Source organism: Glycine soja, chromosome 16 (genome assembly GCF_004193775.1).
Source record: "Glycine soja cultivar W05 chromosome 16, ASM419377v2, whole genome shotgun sequence".
Classification (NCBI taxonomy): Eukaryota; Viridiplantae; Streptophyta; class Magnoliopsida; order Fabales; family Fabaceae; genus Glycine; species Glycine soja.
This window is the reverse complement of record NC_041017.1, coordinates 35,692,356-35,704,650: the sequence shown is the minus strand read 5'-3', so window position 1 is coordinate 35,704,650 and position 12,295 is coordinate 35,692,356. Positions and strand designations below refer to the sequence as shown.

General features: G+C 32.2%; 1 protein-coding gene across 1 annotated transcript; it reads right to left on the bottom strand.

Moving 5' to 3' along the window:
• LOC114388908 (receptor-like protein EIX2) lies at nucleotides 1–10,679 on the bottom strand. Its single transcript, XM_028349451.1, has 2 exons — nucleotides 9,281–10,679; nucleotides 1–2,230 (listed from the first exon to the last, which is right to left on the bottom strand). Exons 1-2 carry the CDS (start codon nucleotides 10,668–10,670, stop codon nucleotides 228–230), a joined length of 3,393 nt encoding a protein of 1,130 aa, XP_028205252.1. The 5' UTR covers nucleotides 10,671–10,679; the 3' UTR covers nucleotides 1–227.
• Between the last annotated feature and the right edge of the window lie 1,616 nt (nucleotides 10,680–12,295).

Here is a 12,295-nt window from a genome sequence, read left to right as displayed (position 1 = left end):
GAGACTACCAAAGCATTTGAAATTACTTGGTTATCCTTAGTTCCATTTCCCCACACCTCCTATCCTTCCCCTCTTTACGTTCAGCTACTCTCCCTCTTTACATCCAAAAACAGAATTTAAATAAGGCTCTCAAATTTGAAAAAAAAAAAAAAGAAGAATATAGCAATGACTACAAATTGATCAACCTGCCAATACAATGATAAAACTTCGGAGTATTCTAAGCAACACTAAACAGTGATACTACCTAAGCGAAAAGATTGAAGTTTGAACCACACATGATCAAGGAAATGAAAATAGGCATACCGCCATGATCTACAAATCAGCAAAGGAGCAATCACTATCCAGAATCCCACAATAAATCCAATTGTCATACTGACAAAAAACCAATTCACTCCATGCCCATCACTTCCTTCATAACTATGGGTTTTCCCATTGGAGCTGCAGTTTATGGGCAGTGGTGGACCACATAGATTGTTGCCGATGAAGCTGGAGGCATCAAAGGTTTGCAATTGAGTTCCTGTTGGAATATTTCCCTTCAAATGATTGTAAGACAAGTCTAGCATGCTCAGAAAGCTCAAATTTGCAATGCTTGGAGGGATTTCACCAGAAAGTTGATTCCTCGAAAAATCAATGGACTGTAATGATCCCATATTACCAATGCCTTGTGGAATATGACCAATCACTTGGTTGTGGGATAAGTTCAAAAAGTTCAATCCATTTAGACTTGTGATTTCTCTAGGTATTTCTCCTAATAATTTGTTACTTGACAGATCAATGCTTGTTACCAAACCCAGAATGTTTCGGTACTCATCTTCTCTTCCTTTCAGCCATAGTAGCACAATAACTATACTTTCCATCGAAGAGTAAGACGTACCATAATGTGCTTGAGAATAGATACGAGGATCTGTACTTTGGTTCTTTAGTGTCATGGCACTCAAGTTACTGAAACAGCTCGGTATATTGCCAGACAGATTGTTTTGTGCAACGTCTAAAACCTGAAGATGACTCATCTGACATATTTCACATGGAATGTGGCCGGCTAATCTGTTTGATCGAAGGCGGAGGATTTTCACATTTAAGAGGTTTTCTCCAACCCATGTTGGAATAGTTCCTGAAAGATTATTTTCCCCAAGGTCCAAGGATATCAATTGGTTATTCTTCTTCAAACTGGTTGGAAATATTCCTGAGAGTGTGTTGTTACGAATTTGTAAAGACTGCAGGTCTGCCAAGGAACCCATGGATTGGGGTAAGTTCCCAACAAAATGGTTGCTTTGTAAATTTACATCCACAAGAGATGTCCAATTCATCCAGCAATCAGGTATCTGTCCTGACAAATTATTTGATGCAAGATTCAGAAATTCTAATTGCATTGGCTTGTCCTGATCGTTACATAAAAAGTCATTCATGGATTCAGAGAATGAATTGCTTGAAAGATCTAACTGAAACACACCACTTGAAAGATAGGGTAATTTACCACACAAGTGATTTGAGCTTAGATCAATAGTTGGGATAGATATTGGATTCTTTAATGTAGTCCCAATCTCACCATGGATATGATTACGAGAGAGGTTTAAATACACAACCTGAGAAGGTGCTTCCCACATCTGTGTGGGAATAGAATCGAAAATCCCCGTGTTAGATAGTCCAACATAGTTAAGTTTGTTTTGTGACTGAATCCACAATGGAAAGCTGGGACCTAATTGCCATGATGTCACTTCCAAATAGGTAAGTTGAAAATTAGGAATCCAATTGGGACCCACTTTTAAAGTGAAACTGTTCCCCGATGCGACAAACCCCGTCAAGCTTGTAAGATTTGCAAGATCATCTTCCTTGACAACTCCGTGAAAAAGATTGCCGCCAATATCAAGAGATAACAATTTAGAGAGTGATCGAAGACTTTCAAATGGATTTCCACTGAATTTATTCATAGAGAGATCGAGATATCTTAATGATGAAAGTTTTCCAAATGATCTAGGAAGAGCACCACCAATTGAGTTGTTGGAAAAATATAGCAGCTCAATATTTTTAAATGCCCCAATATGATCTGTCAGATTGCCTGAAAGTCGTGAACTCTGAACTACAAGTCTTGTGAGTCCATGGGAAATACAAGGAGCAAGAATTTCTAAAAGTTCATTAACCTGTTGGTTGAGTTTGAGATATGATAAATCTATCACCCTTAAGTTGCAGAGATTACCCAAAGAAGTTGGAATGGTTCCTTCAAGTTGATTACCTGATAAATCAAGTTCAACAAGAGAAGTCAAATTTCCCAGGGCATCAGAAATAGTCCCATGCAAGTTGTTGCCCTTTAGGTTCAGGAACTTGAGACGATGAAGACCGTATAAGCAATCAGGTATAGAAGATGAGAATGAATTGAAAGACAAGTCAAGATTTTGAAGAAGTGTGAGGTTTCGAATACCACCAGGAATCGGACCGTTGATTTCATTACCTGATAATTGAAGAGAAACAAGTTTCTTCAATTTGAATATCCACTTGGGGACAAAAGAAATGGCAGGGGAATAACTAGTGTAGGAAAGATGGAGAGTTTGCAGAGATGAGAAGTTGAGCAAGGATGGTTCATTATAGTGAGGGAGTGTGCAGTGTGACAAATATAGGTGGATCAAAGAAGGAAGAGATTGGAGAGTGTGTAGCCAATGAAATGCTTTGGATAGGTTTGCATTACTCAAATCAAGATATTCAAGCTTCCACATACTTGATACCCATTCTACATTTTCAGCTAACAGATTATTAAATCCAAGGTCAAGGTAGAGCAAATTGGAGAGATTCCCAATCTGAGATGGAATCTTCCCCATGAATCCAGTATGAGAGAGGTCGAGGTGAGTCAAGGAGGTCATTGCACAAAGGAAAGAAGGAATTGCCATACCTTCTCCAAGTAAATGATTGTAGGTCAAGTCAAGATATCGAAGCTTAGAGAGATTCCCGATCTGAGAGGGTACTGTTCCGTTGGCAACAGAACTCAGGTCAAGATACACCAAATTTGAGAGATTCCCAATCTGAGGAGGAATCTTCCCATAGAATCCAGTATCAGAGAGGTTAAGGTGAGTCAAGGAGGTCATTGTCCCAAGGAAAGAAGGAATTGACATACCTTCTCCAAGAAATGTATTGCCGCTCAAGTCCAAGTAATTCAAATGCTTTAAATCAGCCAAACAAGGACTTATCTCTCCACCAAAGCTCCATCTCTGGTAAGCTTCCCAATCGAAGTGATAGTTGCCATCATAGAAAGCAGAAGGTGAAGTGTTGAGGTGAAGCTGAAGAAGATGGGAAGTGACGTTGTGGCAGAGGACTCCATACCAGTGGCAACAGTTGGTATTATTATGATTCCAAGACCAAAGCCTATTTGAAGGATCTATGAGATTATTCTTAATCTTCAAAAGTGTCTCACGCTCACTTGGGATGCACACACTCTCTCTGCATGGTAAGCTACATAACCAAAGGTGGAGAAAGACAAGAATATAAATGGAGGAGGAATTCATGATCATGCAACGCAAATATAGAAAACGAGTGTTTTTGTTTTAGAGCTGATCGAAACAAGTGTAGTTGTTGGTTCTGCATATAAATCATCAAACTTCTATTATTTATACTGCTGCCCTGCCTGTTTTTTTCTTCACTTTCATTATTTTTTACCTTTTTTATTATTGTGCCAAATACTAAATTATTGTGCCAAATACTAAATTATTCTTCCATTCTTTTTTTACGCTGGCCTCTTTAAATTATCGATTTAATTATCCAATTCTCCCGAATTAATTCTTAGAATACGAAATTTTTTGTATTTACTGTATCTATCTCCCTTTTTAAAATTCCTATATACACTAAATTCATAAAAAAAAATCAAAATTAATAACAAAGAAATATGATTTATTCTTGTGCTGAATACTAACATAAGAAACATTCTTTTAGGTACAGTTTTTTTTACAAAAATAAATAAGAATTATTTTATTTTGATTTACTCTATAATACTGCTTAAATGAAAATTTGGTGTCATTAAACTTCAAATTTTAACTATTATTTAATCAATCCTTCCGTTAAACTTTTGTTACGTACAAAAGTCCAACATTTTTTAAAGAAAAAAATCAAGTCTTTTATTTCATCAAATTTAATATTAAATTATCAAATTTTCAATATTCAAACTAAAAATAATGTAAAAGAAAATTGTCTTCTAAATCATAGCTTACACCATCAAGTCAATCTCAAGGTTTTCCATTTTTTCATCTTGAACCTTTGGACACTCCACAAAGTCCAGCCATGATGTTAAGGTCTGACTTCTTCAACTTGAATCATAGGTCACTGCATTACCTTTGTTATGAACTTGGCTGATTTAGAGGTTCAGCTCTTCCAGAGAAGAGAAGGGAAACCAGGAAGAAGATCTAAGATAAGAAATTCCAGCTTTTTCTTATTAATCCTTCTGTTATTTACATAGTATTTATAGATCCTAGGAAGGAATAATTTTCTTCTAGAATTGGTATAATCCTAGTAATATTACATAACTAATTCTGTTATGGCTGCTTCCCCTCAGATATGCAGCATCAGCAGGAGGATTGTGGAAGATCGCGTGAGCTGGCAATTCTCATTAGATTCCTTCAGACGAAATCCTTCAAAGGTGGGCTTCTTGACCTTTCTTTTGAGTATTGTTTCCTTCTGCACCCCTGTGTTTGTGAGTTCACCCTCTGTAGTTGCTGTTATGTCTCTGCTGCCCTCCATTGAAGCTTCTCTGTTCATAACAACCTTCATATCAAGTCCCCTGTCATTGACAACAAATGTTGCGAGTTAAGTCAAGCAAGGAAAAAAAATATTATTGATGAATAAATCAATTATAGGAAAAGAGTTTACTTTAAAGACTATTTTGGTTAAAAAAATCTATAAAAAAAAATTATTTCATTCCAAGCTAGCTATTTAATTTTGATCAATTTTTCAATTCACAAAATAATATTCTTCTTATATGTGAAAAAGACTAATTAATCTTCATTGTCATTAATGATTGTTGTGTTGTCTATTTCTAATTGTTTTTTTAATCATAATATTATTTTCTTTTTATTAAAAATTAATTAGTGAGATACAAAGAAGTTTAACTTGATCTATCATAATTATTGAGATCATAGTTTTTCCTTTTATAAGTCTTGGTCCAAATTTCTCCATGTATTGTAGATCATATTTAACTTAAAAAGTAAATTAGAAGATCTACAAAGAAGTGTGACATGTTTTTTAAATTATAAAATTATGGTCCTAGCTATTTATTGTTAGACTACAAGTTTTCATATATTAAAGTTTTTGTCTAAATTTCATTTATGGTGATAGTTTGAGAATAGTGATAGAAGACAAAAATAAATATTCAATTTATTGAAATATCTAACTCAATTAATTGATGAATACATCAATTATAGGAAAAGGGTGTACTTTAAAGACTATTTCTATTAAAAAATCTATAAAAAAATTATTTCCTTCCAATCTAATTATTTAATTTTAATCAATTTTTCAGTTGACAAAATAATATTCTCTTATATAGAAAAAAAGACTAGATTTAATCATCATCAATTGGAAAAGTTATTGTGTCATCTATTTTTAATTGTATTCTAACTTGAATATTATTTTATTTATCATATAAAAATTAATTAGTTGTATAAAAGAAGTAAAAAGAATATTAACTTTTTTTCTCAAAAAAAAATCAGTATCATATTTTATATTTTTTACAAGTTATCAACTTAAATAAGAGGAGAAACATAATTTTAATTTTCATTTTACTTTTTAAATAATTGCAAGTGCCAAATTTAAATAATCATGAGAATACTCACGTTCAATATAATTTTCTCAAAATAAAATTCATACGATAAATTAAACAATCTATAAAGAAATATAATTTATTCTTGTGCCAAATACTAAAACAAGAAACATTTTTTATTTTAGTTTACCGTATAGAATTGCTTAAATCAATGAAATTTTTATTTTAAGAAAGTATTAATGATTTTTTTAAAACTTTAAGTAGTTTACATCAAAGATAATTAAATTTGGCTTAATTAGTCTTCAAATTTTAACTATTATTCAAATCAATCCTTTCGTTAAACCTGTACGTGTTAAGTAAACAACAAAAAGTCTTGTCTTATAAAATTCAAACATTCTATTACATGCGGTTTGAACCCATAATTAATTTTAAATATCAAATTTTAATTATTCAAAATAAAATAAATGAAAACAAAATTGTCTCCTAGAGAAACCTTGGCCACTCCACCAAATCCATATCAAGGTCCCCACTTTTCCAACTTGAACCATAGACTACTCCATCAAGTCTATGTCAAGGTCCTCCATTTTAAGGTCCCCACTTTTCCAACTTGAACCATAGACTACTTCAACCTTAGGACACTCCACAAAGTCCACCAATATTAAGGTCTCTGCCTTCTTCAACTTCTGCAACGCATATATAGAAAACAACTTAATTGTATAAGTGCTTCTTGCTTCTGCATATAAATCATAAAACTTCTATTATTTATACTGCTGCAAGTGTCTTTCTTGACTTTTTTGTTTTTTTTATTGTGTTTCCGTTTTTTAATTATTGACTTTATTATCCAATTCTCCCGAGTTAATTCTTAGAATAGGAAATAATTTTGAATTTACTTTATCTATCTCCCTTTTTAAAATTCCTATATACACAAAATTTTATATTGAATTTAACTATTATTTAATCTATCCTTTCGTTAAACTTTTGTTAATTAAACAATAAAAGTCCAACATTTTATTAAAAAAATTCAAGTCTTCTATTTCATGGACTCCATCAAGTCTTTTATTAAAAGTCCAACTTTTGTTAATTCAAGTCTTTTACAAAATTTTGTTAATTCAACTTTTGTTAATTATTACAAAATTTGGTATTGAATTTAACTATTATTTAATTCAAGCCTTTTATTAAAAGTTCAACTTTTGTTAATTTAAATATTATTTTGTTAATAGTCATCAATTGAAAAGGTTGTTTGTGTCATCTATTTCTAATTGTATTCAAACCTAAATATGATTTCCTTTATCATATAAAAATTAATTATTGATAAAAAAAAAAGAAGTGGTGAAAAAGAATTTAACTTTTTTCTATAAAAAATAGTATCATATTTTATATTTTTTATAAGTTATCAACTTAAATAATAGGAGAAACATAATTTTTATTTTCATTTTACTTTTTAAATAATTGTAAGTGCCAAATTTAAACAATCATAAAAATACTCACGTTCAATATGATATTCTAAAAAATATATTTATACGATAACGTAAATAATCTTCTACAAAGAAATATATTTTATTCTTGTCTCAAATACTAAAATAAGAAACATTTTATTTTAATTTACAGTATAGGATTTCTTAAATCAATGAAATTTTTATTTAAAAAAAATATTAATAATTTTTTTAAAACTTTGAGTAGTTTACAACAAAGGTAATTAAATTTGGCTTAATTAGTCTTAAAATTTTAACTATTATTTAAATCAATTAATCCTTTCGCTAAACCTATACGTGTTAAGTAAATAACAAAATGTCTTGCCTTATAAAATTCAAATATTCTATTACTTGCAGTTTGAACCCATAATTAATTTTTAAATATCAATTTTTTATTATTCCAAATAAAAGAAATGAAAATAAAATTATCTAGTCTCCTAGACAAACCACTTCCCACTCCACCAAATTCATATCAAGGACCCCACTTTTCCCACTTGAACCATAGACTACTCCATCAAGTCCAAGTCAATGTCCTTCATTTTTTCATCTTGAACCTTAGGACACTCCACAAAGTCCAGCCAACCATATTTAGGTCTCTATCTTCTTCAACATGAACCATAGGTCACTACATTACCTTCATATCAAGTTCCATATCATTGACAACAAATGTTTAGAATTAAGTAAGCAAGGAAAAAAATTATAAATGATGAATACATCAATTATAGGAAAATGATCTAATTTAAAGACTATTTCGATTAATACATCAATGCTTGTTATAAATTATAAATGATGAATACATCAATTATAGGAAAAAAATTATAAATGATGAATACATCAATGCTTGTTACCAAACCCAGAAAGTTTCTGTACTCATCTCCTCTTCCTTTCAGCCATAGTAGCACACTAACTATACCTGATACCGAAGAGAATTGTTTATTATCTGGTGCCGTAGAATAGATACGGGGATCTGTACTCCGGTTCACTAGTGTCATGGCACTCAAGTTACGGAAACAGCTGGGTATATTGCCAGACAAATTATTTTTTGCAAGGTCTAAAACCTGAAGAAGACTCATCTGACATATTTCATTTGGAATGTGACCGGAAAAACTGTTTGATCGAAGGCGGAGGATTTTCATATTTGAGAGCTTTTCTCCAACCCACGGTGGAATAGTTCCTGAAAGATTATTTTCTCCAAGATCCAAGGATATCAATTGGCTAGTCTTCTTCAAACTGGTAGGAAATATTCCTGAGAGTGTGTTGTTACGAATTTGTAAAGACTGCAAGTCTGCCAAGGAACCCATGGATTGGGGTAAGTTCCCAACAAAATGGTTGCTTTGTAATTTCACATCCACAAGAAATGTCCAATTCTTCCAGCAATCAGGTATTTCTCCTGACAAATTATTTGATGCAAGATTCATAAATTCTAATTTCATTGGCTTGTCCTGATCGTTACATAAAAAATCATTCATGGATTCAGAGAATGAATTGCTTGAAAGATCTAACCGAAGCATATAACTTGAAAGATAGGGTAATTTACCACATAAGTGATTTGTGCTTAGATCAACAGTTTGCATAGATATTGGATTTTTTAATGTAGTCACAAGCTCACCATGGATATGATTATGAGAGAGGTTTAAATACATAACCTGAGAAAGTGCTTCCCACATCTGTGTTGGAATAGAATCTAAAATCCCCGTGTTAGACAGTCCAACATATTGAAGTTTGTTTTGTGACAGAATCCACGATGGAAAGTTGGGACCTATCTGCCATGATGTCACATCCAAATAGATAAGTTGAAAATTAGGAATCCAATTAGGACCCACTTTTAAAGTGAAATTGTTCCCTGATGCATCAAACTCCTTCAAACTTGTAAGATTTGCAAGATCATCTTCGTTGACAACTCCTTGAAAATTATTGCCATCAATAAGAAGCGTTGACAATTTAGAGAGTGATCCAAGACTTTCAAATGGATTTCCACTGAATTTATTAATAGAGAGATAGAGATATTTTAAATCTATCTCCCTTAAGTTGCGGAGATTACCCAAAAAAGTCGGAATTGTTCCTTCAAGTTGATTACGTGATAAATCAAGTTCAACAAGAGAAGTCAAATTTCCCAAAGAAGTTGGAATGGTTCCTTCAAGTTGATTAGATGACAAATGAAGTTCGACAAGAGAAGTCAAATTTCCCAGGGCATCAGAAATAGTCCCATGCAAGTTGTTGAGCCTTAGGTCCAGGAACTTGAGTCGATGAAGACCGTATAAGCAATTAGGTATAGAAGATGAAAATGAATTTTCAGACAAGTCAAGATTTTGAAGAAGTGAGAGGTTTCGAATACCACCAGGAATCGGACCTTGGATTTCATTACCCTGTAATTGAAGAGAAACAAGTTTCTTCAATTTGAATATCCACTTGGGGACAAAAGAAATGGCAGGGGAATAACTGGTATTGTAAAGATGGAGAGTTTGCAGAGATGAGAAGTTGAGCAAGGATGGTTCATTATAGTGAGGGAGTGTGCATTCTGAAAAATATAGGTGGGTCAAAGAAGGAAGAGATTGGAGAGTGTGTAGCCAATGAAATGCTTTGGATAGGTTTGCATAACTCAAATGAAGATATTCAAGCTTCCACATACTTGATACCCATTCTACATTTTCAACAAACAGAGGTTCAAGACTAGAATGACCTCCAAGGCCGAGATAGAGCAAATTGGAGAGATTCCCAATCTGACATGGAATCTTCCCCATGAATCCAGTATAAGAGAGGTCGAGCTGAGTCAAGGAGCTCATTGTCCCAAGGAAAGAAGGAATTGCCATACCTTCTCCAAGGAAATAATTGTCGCTCAAGTCAAGATATCGAAGCTTAGAGAGATTCCCGATCTGAGAGGGTACTCTTCCGTTGGCAACTTCTCTCAGGTCAAGATACACCAAATTTGAGAGATTCCCAATCTGAGGAGGAATCTTCCCATAGAATCCACTATCAGAGAGGTCGAGGTGAGTCAAGGAAGTCATTGTCCCAAGGAAAGAAGGAATTGCCGTACCAAGGAATTCATTGGCGCTCAAGTCCAAGTAATTCAGATGCTTTAAATCAGCCAAACAAGGACTTATCTCTCCACCAATCTGGGATCTCTCGTAAGCATTCACATCGAATCCATAGGAATGATCGAAAGCAGAATCATAAGTGTGGAGGTGAAGCTGAAGAAGATGGGAAGTAAGGTTGTGGCAGAGGACTCCATACCAGTGGCAACAGTTGGTATTATTATGATTCCAAGACCAAAGCTTATTTGAAGGATCTATGAGATTATTCTTAAACTTCAAAAGTGTCTCACGCTCACTTGGGATGCACACACTCTCTCTGCATGGTAAGCTGAACAACCAAAGCTGGACAAAGACAAGAATATAAATGGAGGAATTCATGATCACACAAGGATATATCAAACAGCTTAATTGTATAAGTGCTTCTTGCTCCTGCATATTAAACTTACTTCTTTCTATTATTTATACTGCTGCCCTGCCTGTTTAAAAAAAAAAATTCAAGTCTTCTATTTCATGATATCCCAACCCATAATTAATATTAAATTATTAAAATTTTAATATTCAAACTAAAAATAATGTAAAAGAAAATTGTCTTCTAATTACCATAGCCCACACCATCAGGTCCATCTCAAGGTTTTCTATATTTTCATCTTGAACCTTTGAACACTCCACAAAGTCCAGCCATGTTATGGTCTGACTTCTTCAACTTGAACCATAGGTCACAGCATTACCTTCATATCAAGTTCCCTGTCAGACAACAAATGTTGCCAGTTAAGTTAAGCAAGGAAAAAAAAATATAATTGATGAATGCATCAATTATAGGAAAAGGGTGTACTTTAAAGACTATTTCTATTAAAAAATCTATAAAAAAATTATTTCGTTCCATTCTAATTATTTAATTTTAATCAATTTTTCAGTTCACAAAATAATATTCTCTTATATAGGAAGAAAAGACTAGATTTAATTATCATCAATTGGAAAAGTTATTGTGTCATGTATTTCTAATTGTATTTGAACTTGAATATTATTTTATTTATCATATAAAAATTAATTACTTATATAAAAAGAAGTAAAAAGAATATTAACTTTTTTTCTAAAAATAAAATCAGTATCATATTTTATATTTTTTACAAGTTATCAACTTAAATAAGAGGAGAAACATAATTTTCATTTTCATTTAACTTTTTAAATTGCCAAATTTAAGCGATCATGAGAATACTCACGTTCAATATAATATTCTCAAAAAAAAAATCCATAGGATAACTTAAACAATCTACAAAGAAATATAATTTATTCTTGTGTCAAATACTAAAACAAGAAACATTTTTTATTTTAGTTTATCATATAGAATTACTTAAATCAATGAAATTTTTATTTTAAGAAAATATTAATGATTTTTTTTTTAAACTTTAAGTAGTTTACATCAAAGGTAATTAAATTTGGCTTAATTAGTCTTCAAATTTTAACTATTATTCAAATCAATCCTTTTGTTAAACCTTGTATGTGTTAACTAAACAACAAAAAGTCTTGCCTTATAAAATTCAAGTATTCTATTACATGCGGTTTGAACCCATAATTAATTTTAAACTATCAAATTTTAATTATTCAAAATAAAAGAAATGAAAACAAAATGTCTCCCAGGCAAACCGCTGGCCACTCCACCAAATCCATATCATGGTCCCCACTTTTTCAACTTGAACCATAGACTACTCCATCAAGTCATGTGAAGGTCCTCCATTTTTTCATCTTGAACCTTAAGACACTCCACAAAGTCCACCCATATTAAGGTCTCTGACTTCTTCAACTTCTGCAACGCATATATGGAAAACAACTTAATTGTATAAGTGCTTCTTGCTTCTGCATATAAATCATAAAACTTCTATTATTTATACTGCTGCAAGTGTCTTTCTTTTTTTTTTTTATGACGTTTCCTTTTTTTAATTATTGACTTTATTATCCAATTCTCCCGAGCTAATTCTTAGAATAGGAAATAATTTTGAATTTACTTTATCTATCTCCCTTTTTAAAATTCCTATATACACAAAATTTTGTATTGAATTTAA